At 48.7% G+C, this 20,310-nt stretch overlaps 1 protein-coding gene across 1 annotated transcript; it reads left to right on the forward strand.

The window, feature by feature from the left end:
- The first annotated feature begins 13,928 nt into the window (after positions 1-13,928).
- On the forward strand, positions 13,929-14,399 carry SCP2D1 (SCP2 sterol binding domain containing 1). Its single transcript, XM_002710948.5, has one exon. It carries the CDS (start codon positions 13,929-13,931, stop codon positions 14,397-14,399), a length of 471 nt encoding a protein of 156 aa, XP_002710994.4.
- Positions 14,400-20,310: the final 5,911 nt, after the last annotated feature.

The raw sequence follows: 20,310 nt of genomic DNA on the forward strand, positions 1-20,310 counted from the left end.
CCTCTGACTTGGTGAACTACATATCCACCACCTCGTTTCCACAATTAACATTTTTTCTGCTTTTTTAAAAAGTCTTTCATCCATGTACCAGTCCCTCTTATTTCTGATGCATTTCAAAATCAGTTGCTGGCATCAGTACAGGTCACCCTTATGGTGGATTTCGACAAATGCACACACTTGTCACGCCTGGAAGTCTCCTCTCTTCTGCAGCCCTCCTTACCCACAACATAGACGCTCTTTCCTTCCGCCATAGGTTCGTTTAGGCCGTTCTTGAACGTCACACTGTGGCAGGGACCTTTGTCTTTTAATTAAACTTGTCTCTAACTGACAAGGTTAAAGTTGTGGTAGGGGCCTTCCCAAGGTCAAAAGCAAAAAAAGGGAGGCTCTGTCCTGGGAATGAAGTGTGGTTGCTATCTGCTTGCCTATGAGAGCTTCTACTGTGGTTCCCATCTGCTCATTGTAACCATGTCAGGTTCCACTTGTTAGTACAGAGCAGTGATGTTAACCTTTGCCAGACAGCAGACGGTTCAGTATGTGTATGAAAAAAAAAAAAAAAAACCTCTTCAGTAACTATGTACACATGCCCATTACTGTATCAATTCCTATGGCTGCCGCATGATAATATCCAATCAAATATATATATGTAGCCATATAAGGGAGACAAAGAAGCTAAAACCATACATAGGAAAAGACCCCTCTTTGTTCCAGGCTCAGGCTTTGAGATAAGAAATTCCACCTGGTCCTAATGCCAGCATAATAAATAACTACTTCCTGTTAAAAGAACTTGATGTCTTGTCTCTGTACACGAATCCTGCTACAATATAAACAGAGTTGTGCACTAAATAATGGCTTTGGTGAGCAGCCTTTCCCATTTGAGATTAAACGTGTTATTGCGGAAAGACTGCATTTTGGGGTCTTTGTGGACTCCTCCCTACCTTAACATGTGGAGCTTCTGGGATGTGTATGTAGACACAATAACCACCTTTAATTAATAACTGCAAATCAAATCAGCCCTGAAATCGGCCTCTCTCTTGCTTAAGTGACAGAGACCTTGGTCCTCTGGTTTTAGCCACCCCCATCCCACCTTGTTTAGGGCGATCAATCTTTCAGAACTGCAGGGAGAATTTATTGATATTCGTCTCGTGGGCACAGTGCTTTTGATTTACTGAGTTCACTTAGATGTGGGCACTGATGAAGCTCTCAGGATTAATTGCATCTGGCTCTCCCTCAGGTTGTCAGTGGTGTATCCTCGACAGACCTCACGTCTGTGTCCAAATGCAAGGTTAGCGGGCTGACTGAAGACTTGCCAAGCCAGGGTGAGGCGTGGGAAAAATTGAGTTAAAATGACGTATCCCTCCAGTACTCAGTATAGCCCCACCACTTTACTCCCTAGATTAAGCTTGAGGTTTTTTTTTTTTTTTTTTTTAGATTTATTTGTTTATTTCAAAGGCAATGTTACACAGCGGCAGATGGAGAGAGAAATCTTCCATCAGCTGGTTCACTTCCTAAATGGCCCCAACAGCTGGAGCTGTGCCAATCCGAAGCCAGGAGCTTCTTCCAGGTCTCCCAGGTGGTGGCAGGGGCCTAAGCACTTGGGAACTAGTTGGGAAAAGGAGCCGGGACTTGAACCAGTGCCCACATGGGATGCTGGCACTGCAGGCAGCAGCTTTACCCACTTCGACACAGCGCCAGCCCCTAAGCTTGAGGTTTTAATGAGGCTGCTCCTAAACACCACAGCCACACTCAGTATGGTACAGAGGCTTCTTACAGTGCCAGGCCAATTCAGCGGAAATGACGTTGCCAGCAGGCTCCTAGGGTTGGCCGGGACCCTAAGGAGGTCTCAGAAGGCGGAAGTGACGCAATGCAGCGTTTTTTTCACATTTGAGACACTGGTGCCGGTTTCCAGAGGCAGTTACAGCCCCCAGAATTGCCCCGTCCGTGGGTTCACCTTGAAGGGGTGGGGCTCTTCCTTCAGCTTCCCAAGGCCTGAGCTGTTGTGTGCAGCAGCTTCAAACCTCTCCGACCCTGATTTCTGGGCAAGGCTGGACCTCTGGCCTGCAGCAGACACAGAAGATCTTTGAAGAAACTTTGAGAAACAATGACTTGATCAGCCCTTGTCCTGTTGAGGAACAACTTACTATTTTATTCCTTTTAGTATTTTTTTTTGTTCTACTTAATACTGCTGAACTCTTTAATTAACACACAATTATTCTTACGTGTTTAAATTTAACTGAAAAGTATCCCTGTTAAATATAAGAGTGGGGATAAAAGAGGGAGGGGATGTACAGTTCGGCACATGCTCAATCAGACTTACCCCTAATGGTAGAGTTAGAAATGTGCCAGGGGATTCCAATTCAATTCCATCAAGGTGGCATGTACCAATGCCATCTCACTAGTCAAAGTGATCAGTTTAAGCTCATAATTGATCATAATGATAGGAGTAAGTGTCAAAGGGATCACATAAACAAGACTAGTGTCTGCTGATACTAACTGATATAATTAAAAAGGAGAGAATGATCCAACATGGAGACCAGGATATACAGCAGACACAGAATGGCAGATGCCCTAAACAGCACTCCGGCCTCAGAATCAGCCCTTAAGGCATTCGGATCTGGCTAAAAAGCCCATGAGATTATCTCAGGCATGCAAAGCCAAGACACTGTGGCAAAAACAAACAAACAAACAAACAAAAAAACTAAAATGAAAAAATCTCTGTGAGTGAGATCCCAGCGGAAAGAATGGGCCATCAAAGAAGGAGGTACCTTTCTTTGAAGGAGAGAACTTCCATTTTGATTATGGCTTTGTCCAAATAAGGTCAGAGTTTGTGAACTCAAGAGGCTTCCATAGCCTTGGCAGCTCATGGCAAGAACCTCGGGTGATTACTGACATCATAAATAAGAGTGTCAATTGTTAAATCAACAACAGGAGTCACTGTGCACTTACTCCCCATGTAGGATCTCTGTCTTTAATGTGTTGTATTATGCAAATTAATGGTAAAACTACTACTCAAACAGTACTTTATACTTTGTGTATCTGTGTGGGTACAAACTGTTGAAATCTTAGTATATATTAAGTTGATCTTCTGTATATAAGGATAATTAAAAATGAATCTTAATGAAGAGTGGGATGGGAGAGGAAGTAGGAGATGGGATGGTTTGGGGGTGGGAGGGAGATTATGGGGGGAAAAGCCGCTATAATCCAAAAGTTGTACTTTTGAAATTGATATTTATTAAAGTTAAAAAAGTCATAATGAAAAGGCTATCAGAGTGAAAAATCATTTAGTATTTGTATGAACTCTTTTGAGAAAAAATTATAAACATTTTATGTTCTAATATAAGTCATGTGTTTCAGAAAAAAATCATTTATTTAATTGTAAAAAAAAAAAAAAAAAAGGAATCAGCCATGGAATAGCCTGCCGGTTCCTGTTTGCCTGGGACCCTTCCGCTGGTTCACTCCCCAGATGGCCGCAATGGCTGGAGCTGTGCCGATCGGAAGCCAGGAGCCAGGAGCTTCTTCTGGGTCTCCCACACAGGTGCAGGGGCCCAAGGACTTGGCTCATCTTCCACTGTTTCCCCAGGCCATAGCAGAGAGCTGGATGGGAAGTGGAGCAGCCGAGACTCGAACCGGTACCCATATGGGATGCTGACACTGCAGGCAGCAGCTTTACCACAACACCGGCCCCAACCCATAAGTATTAAACATACTGGATGACTGGTCACTCTAGCTCTGCCTTAGAATGTCTTTAATGTGAGATAACAATCACATTTACTGCCCTCCCCTCAACCCCCTGCAAAGATTTATTTATTTGAAAGGCAGTGTCTCTCTCTCTCTCTCTCTCTCTCACACACACACACACACACACACACACAGATCTTCCATCCGCTGGTTCACTCCCCAGATGGCCACAACTCCATCCAGGTCTCCCGTGTGGTTGGTAGGGAACCAAGTATTTGTGCCACCTTTTCTGCCTTGCCAGGAGCATTAGAGGGAGCTGGATCAGAAGTGGAGCAGCAGGGGTTCAAACTGGAGCTCATTTGGGATGCTGACGTCACAGGCAGAAACCTAACCCAACTGCACCTAACACCGGCCCCCTTGTTTTACATATTTAAAAGGATAAATGAATTATTGGGATTTTAAGAATTTATTGGCTGGCGCCGTGGCTCAATAGGCTAATCCTCCACCTAGGGGCACCAGCACACTGGGTTCTAGTCCCGGTCGGGGCGCCGGATTCTGTCCCAGTTGCCCCTCTTCCAGGCCAGCTCTCTGCTGTGGCCCAGGAAGGCAGTGGAGGATGGCCCAAGTGCTTGGGCCCTGCACCCTATGGGAGACCAGGAGAAGCACCTGGCTCCAGCCTTTGGATCAGCTCGGTGCGCCGGCCGCAGCGCGCCAGCCGTGGCGGCCATTGGAGGGTGAACCAACGGCAAAAAGGAAGACCTTTCTCTCTGTCTCTGTCTCTCACTGTCCACTCTGCCTGTCAAAAAAAAAAAAAAAAAGAATTTATTAATACATGAGTTTGATGTAGCTCGGTGATTTTTCCCTCCTACAGGTGTGGTAGATTAATTGCATAATTGGTCTGGATTCTTCACTTCTACCTATCTGTACCTTTTGCTGTGTGACCAGCAGTGCCCTCCCACTGTGACTGTGGGATTGCCCATGTGATCTTCCTTGGCCAATAGATGCAGAGGCTTGGAAAGCATTATGTAGTAGGGATTGTCTGCTCAGATCTCTGCCTTCTCCATGACAGTGTGCCTAATTAGCCTGGGAGACAAGTGCTTCATGGCCCTGGGAACCCCTGGTGCCACAGCTGATAGACAACTGCCAGACATGTGAGACCAGAGGAGGCCAGAAGAATCACACAGCAGAGCCCAGCCTACATCAAGATCCATTAACTCTGAGCTAAATCAGTGCTTATTGTTGGGGGTGGTTTGTTACGCAGTATTGTTGTGGCAATTGATGACTAAGACATCTTTTATCCATCAGAGATGATTTGGCAAGGGATATAAGCTGTACAGGCCACTGTATCATATACAATTTAATTCTGAAATTGCCCAGTACTCATCCACTTCGGTGCGCATGTGTCCCATTCAGAGATCAATGCAGCAGCACTATTTAATTATGTAAATCTCAGGCCTTTAGCTGTGTCTGTAAATGGGTATTCCCTGACATGAGCCGGATCCCACCACTGGGAGTTGTTCATTTTTCTACCTGTATAATAGTCTGAAGTGAGTTACTAGAAGTTTTAGGAATTAATTTATTTTTAAGTTTTATTTATTTGAAAGAGGCAAGAGAAAGATATTTTTCATTGGCTGGTTCACAGCTTGAATGCCCACAAGAGATGGGGTTGGGCCGTGCTGAAGCCAGGAGCTCAGAACTCCATCTGGGTCTCCCACACTGGTGGTAAGGACTCAACCACTTGAGCCATAACCTGCTTCCTCTCAGGAAGTGCTCAACAAGAAGTTGCATTGGAAGCAAAGCCAGGACTCAGAGCCAGGAACTCCAATTTGGGATGAAGCTATTATCCCAAGCAACAGCTTAACCCCTGTGCCACATGCTTGCCCCTAGAAATGAATTTTTATTTGAGTCTTGAGTAATTCAATAATTCAAGATGAGCAGCATCTACGAGATGGCCATGGAACTTCCTTCCTGGGGTGGGCCCATGTTGGAGTAATTCCCCAGAATGAGGATGGGAAGTCATATATGACTAAGTTAATTGTAGTCAAATAAAATTGAAAACTCGGTTTCTGTCACACTATCCAAATGTCAAGTGTTCAGTAACCACATATGTTGAGGAGCTAGTGCTTTGGACAACATAGATGCAGAAGCACTGGTCTTAAATCTCCAAATTTCTCCTTTATAGAATCTTTTCTGTCTAGATGTCTAGTTTCTGCTGACCAGTTGGTTCCGGCAGCTGCTCACTTTGTGCGGCTGTCTCTCTCTTCCCAAACTATATTATCAGTGTGTATGTACTGTATCTGTTCTAGGTGACTGCTAACCAATTGCCACTAAACCTATCAGCAGAAGAGGATATTTATTATCTTAATTTCCATGTGTGGGAACTTTGGGAGGTTTAGCTGGGTGGCTCAGTCTTAGGGTCTCCCTTCAGCTTGCAGCTGAGCTGTTGGGCAGGTTGACGTCAGGTTTGACTGGAGCTGGAGAATTTGGTGGCAGGGTGGCTCCCTTGCATGGCCATAGGCCTGGCCTCCCTCTGTTCCTCACCAGGAACACCTGTCCCTGAGAGGCGGTGCTTGAGCCTGTTGTGTCTGGTTTCACCGAGAGTTGACTGACTCAACAGAGAGCAAGCAGGAAGCCACAGCGCCTTTGTGTCCTGGTCTTGGGCGTCATATGCCCTCGCCTCCTCACATATGGAAATTGTTAGAAAGAAATTGCTAAGTGTAGCCCATTACGGGAGGGGAATGAGATCCACTTTTTGAAGGCAGAAGTGTCAAAGAACTTTTTTTTGTTGTTGTTGTTTTTTGTTTTTGTTTTTGTTTTTGACAGGCAGAGTGGACAGTGTGAGAGAGAGAGAGAGACAGAGAGAAAGGTCTTCCTTTTGCCGTTGGTTCACCCCCCAATGGCCGCCACGGCTGGCGCGCTGTGGCCGGCGCACCGCGCTGATCCGAAGGCAGGAGCCAGGTGCTTCTCCTGGTCTCCCATGTGGATGCAGGGCCAAGCACTTGGGCCATCCTCCACTGCACTCCCTGGCCACAGCAGAGAGCTGGCCTGGAAGAGAGGCAACCGGGACAGAATCCGGTGCCCCGAACAGGACTAGAACCCAGTGTGCCGGCGCCGCTAGGTGGAGGATTAGCCTATTGAGCCATGGCGCCGGCTAGAACTTGTGATCATACGTTGAAGCCATCATGTATGAGGGCCTTCAAAAAGTTCACGGAAATACCATCGTGAAGAAACATTTTGCACGGCTTTCAAAGTTGTGTTGTGCTGAGACAAGTCATCTACAAACTATTGAAAATATCCTTGTGTATCTTTCTCGTGGCGCTTAGAACAGGTTGCCTCATATCTTAGCTAATTAACTGTATTTTTCATCTCCTCCTGGCTATCAGCTGATTTGTTGACATTTACTTTACTTGTGTATTTTTTTATCATGGAAAAATACACAAAACATAAAATTTAGCATTTTAGCCTTTTAAGTGTGCAGTACAGTGGCATTCAGCGCACTCGTATCATTTGGGAAACCACACCACTCTATCTCCTGACACTTCTCGTCTTCCCACACTGGAACTACGTAGCTGGTAAATAATATCTCTTATTTCTTCCTCCCTAGAGGCCCTGGCCCCTGCTGTTTCGCTCTCTGTCTCTATGGATTTCACTGGTGTAGATGTTCATGTAAGCGAAGTCATACAGTGCTCGTCTTTTCGTGTCTGGCTGATTTCACAGCAGAAAGCCCTCAAGGTTCATCCAAGCTGCAGCACCTATCAAGATCTCATTCCTTTATAAGGTTAAATGGCAGGGGCTGGTGCTGTGGTGTAGTGGGTGAAGCTGCCGCCTGCAGTGCTGGCATCCCATATGGGTGCTGGTTTGATTCCTGGCTGCTCCACTTCTTTTTTTTTTTTTTTTTTTTTTTTTTTTTTTTTTTTTGACAGGCAGAGTGGACAGTGAGAGAGAGACAGAGAGAGAAAGGTCTTCCTTTTGCCGTTGGTTCACCCTCCAATGGCCGCCGCTGCAGCCGGCGCACCGCGCTGATCCTGGCAGGAGCCAGGAGCCAGGTGCTTTTTCCTGGTCTCCCATGGGGTGCAGGGCCCAATGGCTGCTCCACTTCTGATTCAGCTCTCTGCTATGGTCTGGGAAAGCAGTGGAAGATGGCCCAAGTCCCTGGGCCCATGCACTCATGTGGGAAACCCAGAGGAGGCTCCTGGCTCCTGGATTTGGATTGGCTCAGCTCTGGCTGTTGTAACCACTTGGGGAGTGAACCAGAGGATGGAAGACCTCTCTCTCTCTCTCTCTCTCTCTCTCTCTCTCTCTGCCTCTCTGCCTCTGCCTCTCTGTAACTCTGCCTTTCAAATAAATAAATAAATCTTAAAAAAAAGGTTGTATGGCACATTTTGTTCACCATTCACCTGTTAGTGGACATTTGTCTTGCTTCTACCTTTTAGCATTTGGGGAAAATGCTGCTATGCACGTGGGTGCACAGATAGCTGTTTGAGATCCCACTTGCAGTTCTGTTGTGTGTAGAACCCCAGGCGTGGGACTGGGTCAGATGGGTAATTGTGTGGTGAGTGCTTTGAGCAGCCACCACCATGTTTTCCACAGAGCTGCACCCTCTTACACACACACCCACCCCCGCAGTGCACAAGGGTTCTAGTCTCACACTTGTGTGTGTGTGTGTGTGTGTGTGTGCTTAGCGCTGCCCCGTCTAGTGCTTTCCATAGAGCAGGTGCCCAGTCAACAGTTGTTGAATGAATGGATGGGAGAGAAAGCTTAGGGATTTTGAGTATCCTCATTGTCTAAATCCTTGCAGAATTCCTCGTGACATCCGGTGAAGAGAAGGGACCTCAGAAGTTCTGGAACATCTCCTCAGAACACTGAAGCTTTGGGAAGGGGGTCAGCGGCGTCCAGCGGGTGATGACGGTGAGATGGGGGGGGGGGCTGCCTGCCAACTTCATGGCTGGATAATTGCTGCCGGATGTAGATGCAGGTCCAAGGTGACAGATCGCTCCTTGCGTAAGAAAAGCCAGAGAGCTGCATCTTAAAAAGTGACGTTGTCTCCCTCTTTCTATGTCAGTAGGTGCGCCAGACTGCATTATTGCTTCTACTCCCCCCACCTCCCCGCACCTCAGCCTGTGTGTGGAATGACTGTCCCCTACCTTTGACTTTGGGTCTGACTCCAAAAGTCTGTTTTGTCACCAATTCGTGGGCAGGAATGGCAGTGAGCCAGTGCCACCCCCAGGCCCTGAGAGGCTGTGGGTGTTTCTGCTGCTGCTCTTTTGGCTCCTGATTCCACTTTAGGAAAAGCATCGCCTGGCTGCCTGGCTGGCCCCAGAGGGTGGATGAGAGGCACGAATGTCCTGGGAGAGCTGTCCAGGCCAGCTGACCCCTGCCATCTGATAGCCCACCATGGGAAATAGACATTTCATGTTACATGCTGCTGAAGTGTGGTGTTTTTTTTTTTTTTTTTTTTTTTTTTTTTTTTTTTTGACAGACAGAGTTAGACAGTGAGAGAGAGAGAGACAGAGAGAAAGGTCTTCCTTTCCTTTGGTTCACCCCCCAAATGGCTGCTACAGCCAGCACGTTGCACTGATCCAAAGCCAGGAGCCAGGTGCTTCCTCCTGGTCTCCCATGGGGTGCAGGGCCCAAGCACTTGGGCCGTCCTCCACTGCACTCCTGGGCCACAGCAGAGAGCTGGATTGGAAGAGGAGCAACCGGGACAGAATCCAGCACCCTGACCGGGACTAGAACCTGGGGTGCTGGCGCTGCAGGTGGAGGATTAGCCAAGTGAGCCGCGGTGCCGGCTGCTGAAGTTTTGAGACCATTTGTTTCTCTGCATATTGAATGTAATGAGAATTATCAGGTAAGAAGTCGCCAAAAAGTTAAATTATGCATCGCATTGCAGTGGTAGCAATTAGCATTGATAGAAGAATTCTTAAAAAAATTCCAGTGCGATCTCTACTTTAGAGAGAGCCTGTACCAGTTGCAGCACACATTTTTGTTTTTAAAGTCAGGTTTGTTGAGGTATCATGTATAAAGTTAACTTTACCTTCCCTACTGCACAGCTCTGAGTGGTGACGAACCTATACAGTTGTAAAGTCACCCCTGCAATGAAGACAGAGAAGAACAATCACCCCTCACTCAAAAAAATCCCTGCAAAACTCTTCTTTGCCCCTAATCAGTAAAGCCATTCTGCAGGCCGGTCCTGCACCCACTGGCTGGCTTTCGGTCACGTCTCTCACTCAGTTATTATAATGCATCTGAGCCTCATCTGTGTCACGGGGTGAATCCGTAGGTGGTTCCTTTTTATTACCCTAGTGTTCCATCCTGGGATTACATTATGTGTGCACCCGGTCTCCTGTTGGTGGACAATGGGCAGCGCTGCAGGAAACATCTGTTGCCTGCCTTTCTGTAGATGCAGCATGTTCTAATTTCTCTTTCACTAATGCCAAGACAAGGGACTCATGGGTTGCACTGCGCGCCACTCACTGGCAGTATGCAAGAGTCTGGTTGCTCCACATCCTTGCTAGAGCTCAGCATTGCCAGTCTTTCCAATTCTAGCCGTGCTAATGGATGTGAAGAGGTATCTCATCGTAGATTTTTTTTTTCAGTTTTATTTATTTGATTTGAAATGTAGTTACAGAGAGGCAGAGCAGAGAGACAGAGAGAGAGAGAGAGAGAGAGAGAGAGAGAGAGGTCTTTCATCTGCTGGTTCACTCCCCAGATGGCCACAATGGCCAGAGCTGTGCCCATCTGAAGCCAGGAGCCAGGAGCTTCCTCTGAGAATTCTCACGCAGGTACAGGGGTCCAAGGACTTGGGCCATCTTCCACTGCCCTCCCAGGCCATAGCAGAGAGCTGGATTGGGAGTGGAGCAGCCGGAACTCGAACTGGTGCCCATGTGGGATACCGGCATTATAGGCAGCAGCTTTACCCGCTACACCACAGTTGGGCCCCTCTCATTGTAGTTTGAGTTTGCGATTCCTTACCAATTAATGATGTTGAACACCTTTACATGTGGTTATTGGCCACCCATATTAGGATTCCATTAATGGTAGAAAACCAAGCAACAAAGATATAGAATGGAGTTTTAGTTAAGAAAGATTTTACGTCCTAACGTATGAGGATAGACCAACAACAAACATTCTGAAAGGAAGTCATGCCTTCAAAATGTCCAAACCCATAAACTCTGAGGCCCCAAGTCAGTAGCTCTGTGTCTTTGGACAAGTTACCCAACCTCTCACTTTCCTCATTAGTAAAATGGGAAGTCTGTTGGTTCTAATGCAGAATATTCTGAGGATTAAAAGGATTTCTGACACTGCTTGTAAGGTTGTTTCTGTGCAGTAAATGTTAATAATAATAATATTAGTAGTAATGTGCAGTGTTAATAATAATGATTGGCTCCACTGTTACATACTTCCATATTTTTTAAAAAAATCTATCGACGAGCATAAGCTTATTTTCACACAAAATTTTGCACATGAATGTTTATAGCAATTTTTAAAAAGATTTATTTATTTTACTTGAAAGTCAGAGTTACAGAGAGAGGAGAGGCAGAGGGAGAGAGAGGTCTTCCATCCGCTGGTTCACTCCCCAGTTGGCTGCAACGGCTGGAGCTGCGCCGATCTGAAGCCAGGAGCCAGCAGCTATGGGGGCTATAGGGCCACATGGTGTGCAGCTTCTCATCATTCAAGTTTGTTTGATGCAGGTGTATGTACTGGTTAAATCTCGGCAAATATACACCTAAGATTTTTACATTTTTTTGTTGTTAAAGATTTATATATTTATTTGGAAGGCAGAATGACAGAGAGAGAGGGAAGAGACAGAGACAAAGAGAGATTCCCCATGTGCTGGTTCACTCCCCAAATGGCTGCAATGGCCTGGGTTGGGCTAAGCTGAAACCAGGAGCCTGAAATTCCATCCTGGTCTCCCACATGGGTAGTGGGGGCCCAAGTATTTGGGTCAACTTCCTCTGTGTTCCTGGGTGCATTAGCAGGGAGCTGGATTGAAAGTGGAATAGGCAGGTCTCGAACCAGTACTCCGATAAGAGATGCTGGTGTTGCAGGCTGCGGCTTAACCTGCTGTGTCACAATACTGACCCCAGATTTGTGCATTTCTTTGTACAAAAAGTTAAATTAAAAGAGTGTAGACAAATACTGAATCCGAGTAAATACTTTGCATGTTTGAGCGCCTAAGGGTTATAATGCAGGCACTTTACTTTGAAATGGCTAAGAAATGAGATGGAGGGATATGAGCAATTATAATAAAATGTCAATCCTAGAATATTGGTGCGTGTGTGGGTGTTCACTGCACACAGCCTTCAACTCTGATACACCCTGCTGGTTCTGTTCCTCTGGGGAACCTTGACTGATAACCGCGTGGTCCCACCCCCACGATTACTGACTCAGCAGATCTGGGGCGGGGCCTGAAAACCTGCATTTCACACCTGTTCCCTGCTGATGATGGTCTGGGCACCCCCAGTGAAACCATGGGGTGAAGCCATTATTTGTCTTGATGGTAATGGTTGTTATTTGAAACGAAAAGCATCCTGGTTAAGAAAATGGCTTGGCAATTTGAGGTGGGGGTGGGATCACGTCTTTAAGTCTCTCATATTCCTTGAATGCATTTGCAAAATTGAGAAACCAAAAGCCCCAAACATGCCACGAATGGATTCTTAGGTCTCAATGGCAACTGGAGGGGGAAGAAGCGCACAGGGGCTGTAGGCGATGGCAGTGTGATGGTGATTTGTTGTTTTTATTTTTTATTTTAGAGACAGAGACAAACAAAACTCCCATTCATTGGTTCACTTCCTTGTTGTTCACAATGGTCGGAGCTGTGTCAGGGCTGGAAATATGGCGTGCAATCCAGGCGTGTCATATGGGGAGCAGGAATCCAATGATTTGAGCCATCACTCTGCCTCCTGGTTTGCATTGGCAGGAAGCTTGGGTCAGGACTCTGGAAATGGACCATTGTGCTCCAGTGTGGGATGTGGGTGTCTTTGCTGCTAAGCTAAATACTGTGCGGATGCTGTCCACGTGTGCTGGCCTCATGGGAAAAACTTGGCTTTGTGTTAGTGCTGGAAGTTGATAACACCGGCTCAGCCGTCTTTGCAAATGTACCAGAGCCTTTTTCATTCTTCTGCATTCCTCTCAGAGGGAACAAAGCTACCAGGAACTCCACTCAATGTAGCTCCACCTAACTGTGTGTGTAAGAGCAGATTGGCTGGGCTGGCACTGTGGCATAGTAGGTTACGCCTCTGCCTGTGATGCCAGCATCCCATAAGGGTACCGATTCAGGTCCCGGCTGCTCCTCTTCTGATCCAGCTCTCTGCTATGGCCTGGGAAAGCAGTGGAAGATGGCCTAAGTGCTTGGAGCCTGCACCCGTGTGGGAGACCTGGAAGAAGCTCCTGGCTCCTGGCTTTGGATGAGCCCAGCTCCAGCCATTGCAGCCATTTGGGGAGTGAACCAGCAGATGAAAGGCCTCTCTCTCTCTCTCTGTCTGTCCCTCTTTCTGTTTGTAACTCTGGCTCTCAAGTAAATAAATAAATAAATGGGCTGGGGTGGCTTTACAGATACACCCCAGTGCTGGCCCCAGGCTATTTTCTTACCTGCAATTGTCAGCTGAGGCCTTCGGGTGACCCCAGGGACATTTACTTTCTCTCTCTCTCTCTTTCTCTCTCTCTCTCTCTCTATATATATATATATATACATACATACACACACACACACACTTCTATACACACACACACACACACACACTTCTGGAAGGTTTCTGATGCAGGCCCTGGTGTTGACTCCTCCTCCAATCAGCTGCTTTAGCCTAAAAGCATTTCCTTCTCCAACAGCAGCCTGACAAAGCCAAATCCAGCACCGGAATCTCCATCCTGAGGATCATCCACATTCAAAGGAATTGGAACTGCTGTCAGTTAGGGCTGCTGTCTAGGACAAACTTGCACTGGAAAGAATCGATGCCACCCACGAATGTCTGGGCCTTGTTTCCCTCGTCTACTTTGTGGGTCCAGGCCCTTTGGGTTCTTGGGACTAACACCTCTGATTGCTGTGTGTGTGTGTGTGTGTGTTTGCTTCACATTGCCCTCACTACCTCACTCCATGTCACATTCCTGTTGGGCCAATAAAACTGCAGCACACAAACCAAGCTCAGCCCCTGCTCGGGCCTTGCCTTTGATGTCACAATCTCACTTGTGGGTGTCAATCTGGCCACAGCTGCTCCCAAGCCAGACGGCAAGGTCAAGAGGACCAGCACAGTAAGATGTGGAAGAGAATTGACCATCAACCCAAGATCAAAGCAGGGGATGGAGCTCAGGCAGGCCGGGTCAAGGCTGTGGGTTCAGCTCGCAAGCCTGCCACGGCGCACCCTCCAGAGCTGTCAGAATTCCAGAGCTTCTCGGTGTGCGAGGACATTAGCCGTCACATCAAGGAAGTGGGGGCCCAGCTGGTGAAGAAGGTCAATGCCATCTTTCAGCTGGACATCACCAAACACGGGAAGACGGTTCTGCAGTGGACCATTGACCTGAAGAACGGGCCTGGGGACATGTATCCCGGGCCTGCCAGGCTTCCCGTAGACACGGTCTTCACAATCCCAGAGCCTGTCTTTATGGAGTTAGTTTTGGGCAAAATGAACCCGCAGAAGGCTTTCCTGGCTGGCAAGTTCAAAGTGAGCGGCAAAGTTCTGCTTGGCCAGAAGCTGGAGAGAGTTTTCAAAGACTGGGCTAAATTTTAAGCCTGCAAATAAAATGAAACAAACCAAACCACCAAGGAAACGACCAAGCCTCTCCGGTGATAATGCCGAGCGGAAAAAAAAATCATGCTTAAATTGAAGATTAAAGTACAAAGTATTCCATATTTTTACTCAAATTCTTCCTATTCAAGTCTGATGACTTTTTCTGCTGCTGTGTACTTCTCAGTGAGGGTTCTGGAGCAGTAAAGCATTTGGAGTGGATCACCTCTACGCCCTTTGTCTTTTTCTTTTCTTAGCTCCATGTATGCTGCGATATGCCAGAGCGAACGACGCGGTGGAGACATGGCTGATCATGCTTGTGAAATTTAAATGCTGCAGTGGTTGAGTTGCTGGGGATTGCTTTATCTTTTTTTTTTTTTTTGCCCCCAGACAGTTGGGTGCTTTGGGGAAAGCAATGATCAGCGTCACGGTACGGGTCCGTGTTGCACGTGGTCACGCGGTTCTCAGGGTTCTCAGAGGGGCCTCCCTGTGGTTGAAGCCCAGGCAACAGAAGGGTGATGGTCTTGGTGCATTATTGCTTCTGACCAGTCAACTCTGGGAATGTCGACAGCCTTGGAAGATCTTCTATGCCAACGAAACCGAAGTACACGTTAGGGTGACCTTGAATATTGGGTCAAGTCTTTAGGGTTTCTGCTCCGGGAAGGGGGGCCGGGCAGGGGAGAACTCTTTCTCTACACGTTTCCAGGAGACACTGGTGGAGAATGGTTGCTCCACTTCACTTCACAGCCAGCTGTCAGTGGTGACTCCGACTCTTCTATTCCAGACCAGCGCGACACTGCCACGCTGTGCGGGATCTCCTGGAGCCAGAGCCATTGCTAAGGTGCCGGTGGCTGTGGGGAGCTTGTGCGCTGAGTGTTTTACAAAACCAGAGATTGTTCTAGGAGATTGCCCTGGAAGCCTTCCACACGTGTCATCTGGGGGAACTGGCTGCGCTGATGTGAGCTTGTCTTGGGCGAGTGTGTGTCACTGCTCCACGCGTGGCCTGCGTGTGCCTTTATCTTGGGCTGGCCACACACACAGTTGCTGCCATACAGGTCACAGCCGGCTCAGAATGTGCATCTCTGTTCTCTTGGTTCTCCACAGGCTTGGCCAGCACAGGGTTTTTAAAAATTGAATTTGAACATTTTATTTATTTGATTATTTTAAGATTTATTTATTTACATGAAAGTCAGAGTTACACACAGAGAGAAAGAGAGGCAGGGTGGGGGTGAGGAGAGGTCTTCCATCTGCTGGTTCACTCTCCAGATGGCCGCAAGGGACAGAGCTGTGCCAATTTGAAGGCAGGAGCCAGGAGCTTCCTCCGGGTCTCCCACGTGAGTGCAGGGGCCCAAGGACTTGGACCATCTTGTACTGCTTTTCCAGGCCATAGCATGGGGCTGGAAGTGGAGCAGCTGGGACTCAAACTGACGCCCATATAGGATGCCGGCACTGCAGGTGGTGGATCCTGTTGATGAATCGGATGATTTGGCCACAGTGAGTCTGTGTGTCTGCCAGGCAGTGGCCTGGAGGGTGGACAGAGGAGTTAGCTCTCCAGAGAGGCCCAGGCCTCACTCTCAGCAGCGTGTCCCCGATCCCAGGCTGCATCCAGTAGCTGCTTAGCATGGAGCTCTCATGGTCACTTCCTCAAGCTGGGCCCTGCTTGCTCGGTCCCTGTTGGGATTTGTCTTCACAACCACAGCTCCCTGCAGTCAGTGGTCCTCAGTATTCCCCTGAACTGAGCTGTCCGTATCAGCTTCCTACTACTGTGTCACAGGAGTCGTCACAAATTCAGCAGCTGAAAGCAACACCCGATCGCTGCAACCCTGATTTCCCAATCAATCAGTCGATCATTGGAAAAATAAAGCAACACCCCCGTGTTATCTGGAAGATTCCACAAGTCAGAGATTCCGGTGGGTTTAGCTAGAGCTTCGCCTGCCGAGGCTGGCGTCAAGGTGTTGGCCAGGCTGGGCTCTAATCGGGGGCTGGCGGGAAAGTCTGGGCTGAGCTCATCCAGACTGTGCTGAATCAGCTCCGGGCAGGTGTGGCACTGGGGTCCCTGCTTCCTTGCTGGCTGTCACCAGGAAGCTCTCCCAGCCCCTTGAGGCTGCCCACGTTCCTGGTCACAGGGCTCCTCCAGTGGCAAAGCCAGCAATGGTGAGTCGAGTCCTTCTCAGGGCTATGGACTTGTCTGCTTTCGTCTTCTGCCTCTACTTTAACAGACTCCTGGGCCCGCCCTAGAGAGTCCAGGATAATCTACCTTGTTTTTCTTTAATTACTATTTTTAAAAAGGTTTCTTTCTTTCTTTCTTTGAAAGGCAGAGTTACACATAGAAGCAGAGAGAGAGAGAGAGAGTGCTTCCATCTGCTGGTTCGCCTCCCAAATAGCCACAGCATTCAGGGCAGAGCCATACTGAAGCCAGGAGCCAGGAGCTTCCTCTGGGTCTCCCACGTGGGCAGCAGGGGCCCAAGCCCTTGGGGGATCTTCTGCTGCTTTCCCAGGTATATTCATAGGGAGCTGGATCAGAAGTGGAGCAGCAGGCTACGTCTCCACCCATAACAGCGGTATCCCATTAGGGCACCGGTTCTAGTCCCAGCTGCTCCCCTTCCAATGCAGCTTCCTGCTAAGGTCTTGGGAAGAGCAGCAGAGGATGGCCCAAGTGCTTGGGTCCCTGCTACTCTTGTGGGAGACCCAGAAGAAGCTCTTGGCCCCTGGCTTCAGATTGGCTCCACTCTGGCCATTGCAGCCATTTGAGGAGTGAACCAGTGGATGGACAATCTTTGTCTCTCCCTCTCTTTAACTCTTACTGTCAAATAAATAAAACCTTTAAAAAACATAAGTGGAACAGCCAGAACATGCATGGGTGCCCATAGGAGATGATGGCGTCCCAGGTGGTGGCTTAACCCACTACACCACAGTGCTGGCCCCTTTTATACTATTTTAATTGTACATATTTGTGGGGTGCGGTGTGATAATTTGATACATGTATACCAGATCATGATCAAATCAAGTTAGTAAGCGTTTCTAGCTTCTAACAGTTTTTCGATTGATAATTAATCTCCCCATCGTAATGGATGACTGATTACAAGGCTCCCTCGGCACCTGCCAGGCCTGCTGGGCTGGGTTATCAACCAAAGGACAGAAGTGTCGGTTGAGGGTGCTTGGGTCCTCTCTGGACAGGATTAGGTGTGTGCTGTGCTCTGGAAGGGATGGAGCAAGCGGCTCGTGGTCCCTGTGCAGGCCTCTCTGCGGAGTCCTGGCCCGTGTGGAGTCCAGCTGAGACTCTGGAACGTTAGGCCTCTGTAGTCTTGCACTACAGAGTCTTCCACTCCCCAAACCAGAAAGAGAGAAGCGGGGCTGTCTCAGTTCCTATGCATGGGTGAGCACACGTGGTCGGGCACGAGATTCAGGAGAGGCAGCAAGGGCGATGTTTTCATTCTAGAGGATTTATTTATTTATTTGAAAGTAAGAGTTACACACACACACACAGAGAGAGAGAGAGAGAGAGAGAGAGAGAGGGAGAGGTCTTCCATCCACTGGTTCACTCCCCAAGTGGCCACAACAGATGGACCTGTGCCAATCCGAAGCCAGGAGCCAGGAGATTCTTCCAGGTCTCCCACACGGGTGCAGGGGCCCAAGGACTTGGGGCATCTTCTACTGCTTTCCCAGGCAATAGCAGAGAGCTGGATCGGAAGTGCAGCAGCCGGGTTCGAACCGGTGCCCATATGGGATGCAGGCACTGCAGGCAGCAGCCCCACCTGCTATGCCATAGCGCCGGCCCCACTGGAGGTTTTAAGTTAGAGTCAGTTTGGGGGGCTGGTGCTGTGGCTCACTTGGTTAATCCTCCACCTGCGGTGTCGGCATCTGATATGGGCGCCGGGTTCTAGTCCCGATTGCTCCTCTTCCAGTCCAGCTCTCTGCTGTGGTCCGGGAAGGCAGTGGAGGATGGCCCAAGTGCTTGGGCCCTGCACCCGCATGGGAGACCAGGAAGAAGCACCTGGCTCCTGGCTTCAAATTAGTATAGCTCTGGCTGTAGCAGCCATTTGGGGGGTGAACCAACGGAAGGAAGACCTTTCTCTCTGTTTCTCTCACTGTCTAACTCTATCTGTCAAATAAATGAAAAAAAAAATCTTAAAAAATAAAGTTAGAGTCAGTTTGGGTTTTTTTGTCCGTGAACTGCCCGGTTTCATTTGCTCATTGACTGCTCAGTTCATCCATTCATCTAATAAGTATTTATTGAGTGTCTATCATGTCCTTGGCATGAATTACTCTTGGAAGGGCTGGCATTGGGCTAGTCTTCCTCAGTTATATCGGTGCTGATTGGTTAAACCCAGTGCCATGTTTGGATTGGCTTCTCCCTTGTCACACACATTATTCAACACTCCATATAGTGCTTCTGGTGCGAGGTGTCGGTGAGCAAGCTGGCCCCTGGAGCTTATGTCTCCAGGTGGGAGATGAGAGTAGGGGGTAGAGAGACAAACAATAAACAAGTGGTCCAGCAAAGTCCTTGCGGAAAGGAATGTATTGTGGCTGAGGGGAGCTGGGGGTGACCAGGGAAGGCCTGAGAAGGGCTTCCATGGCTTGCGTGTCCCCCACAAATTCAAGCCACAGTCGCCCACGGTGGGGTAGTAAGAGGTGGGGCCAGATACGACCTTCAGGAGGTGGTTGGCCGGCGAGTGCTCTGCGCGCATGCGTGGATGAGTCCACTGCTGAATTACCGAGGCCGTGAGGTTGCTGCAAACGGGAGCTCGCTCTCGCTCGCATGCTCTGCTTCACCCTGGGCTGGCCTGAGCCGCCTCGCACTCTGCAGAGGGTACTTGCCAGCAGAAAGCGACCTCCAGGTTGCGTCTCCTGGTGCTGAACTTTCCAGTCTTCAGAAACTCAAGCCAAACAAACCTTTCTTCTCCACAAGTCACCCACTCTGCGCTGCTCGGTCATAGCCACAGAGGATGGACGAAGACAAGGGCCTGCCTGAATCGGATGCTCCAGAAATGCACCCTGGGGCGAGGACTTGGCTGGCAACTATTGGTGTGGGAGGTGATTCCAGGAAATGCTTGTTGGGGAGGGCAGGGAGGTGGCTGAGGGTTTGTTGTCCGGGCAGCTGGGGTTCAGCCTCACAGGGCAGACCTGGGAGACACACCGTGGAGTTCCCTTGCTGAGGGAAGAGAGCTGCAGAATTTTAAAACCAATCCACAACCATCTTCAGTTGGGGGCTCTGGAACAGGGCTTGGTGACTCCCCAGCCTTTGGTAGTTGGAAGTCAGCTGGTGGGGACAGTGATGGGGAGGCCCAAAGGAGGATGCCAGCGAGCGCTGTGTTCTGGCTTCCATCAGTGGGGCGTGGCACAGCCATGTGCCGGAGCTCACTCTCTGGAACCGGACCGCCTGCACCTGGCTCTTGCCCCAGCCATTTCCTATCTCTGGGACCGTGCACAAATTGCTTTTATTTATATATTTTTAAAATAAACTGTCTTTTAAAAATTTTAGAGGTAGAAAGAGACACACATATATGTAGACAGCTCTTATGTACTGATCCACTCTCCAAATGCCTCCAACAGCTGAGATTGGGCCAGGACATAAACCAGGAGCCTGGAACCCAATCCAGGTCTCCCATGTGGATTTTGGGACCTCAACTACTTGAGCCATCACCTCTGCCTCCCTGATGAACATTAGCAAGAAGGTGGAGGCAGGAGCCGGAACTGGGGCTGGAACCCAAACATGCCAGTGTGAGACACAGGTGTCCCAAGCCGTAGGCCAAACACTGGCCTCCACAAAGAAATGTTTCATCGACGAATAGCACACACAGAGAGTCATCTATGTACCCCAACTGTGCAGCTCAACAAACTGTCTCACATGGAACACACCTGCGTTCACCAGCAGCTGGCTCAAGAAACAGGGCACAATCAGCACCCCAGAAAC

This window comes from Oryctolagus cuniculus, chromosome 11, assembly GCF_051225735.1.
Source record: "Oryctolagus cuniculus isolate XC-2025 breed Fujian yellow rabbit chromosome 11, ASM5122573v1, whole genome shotgun sequence".
NCBI lineage: Eukaryota > Metazoa > Chordata > Mammalia > Lagomorpha > Leporidae > Oryctolagus > Oryctolagus cuniculus.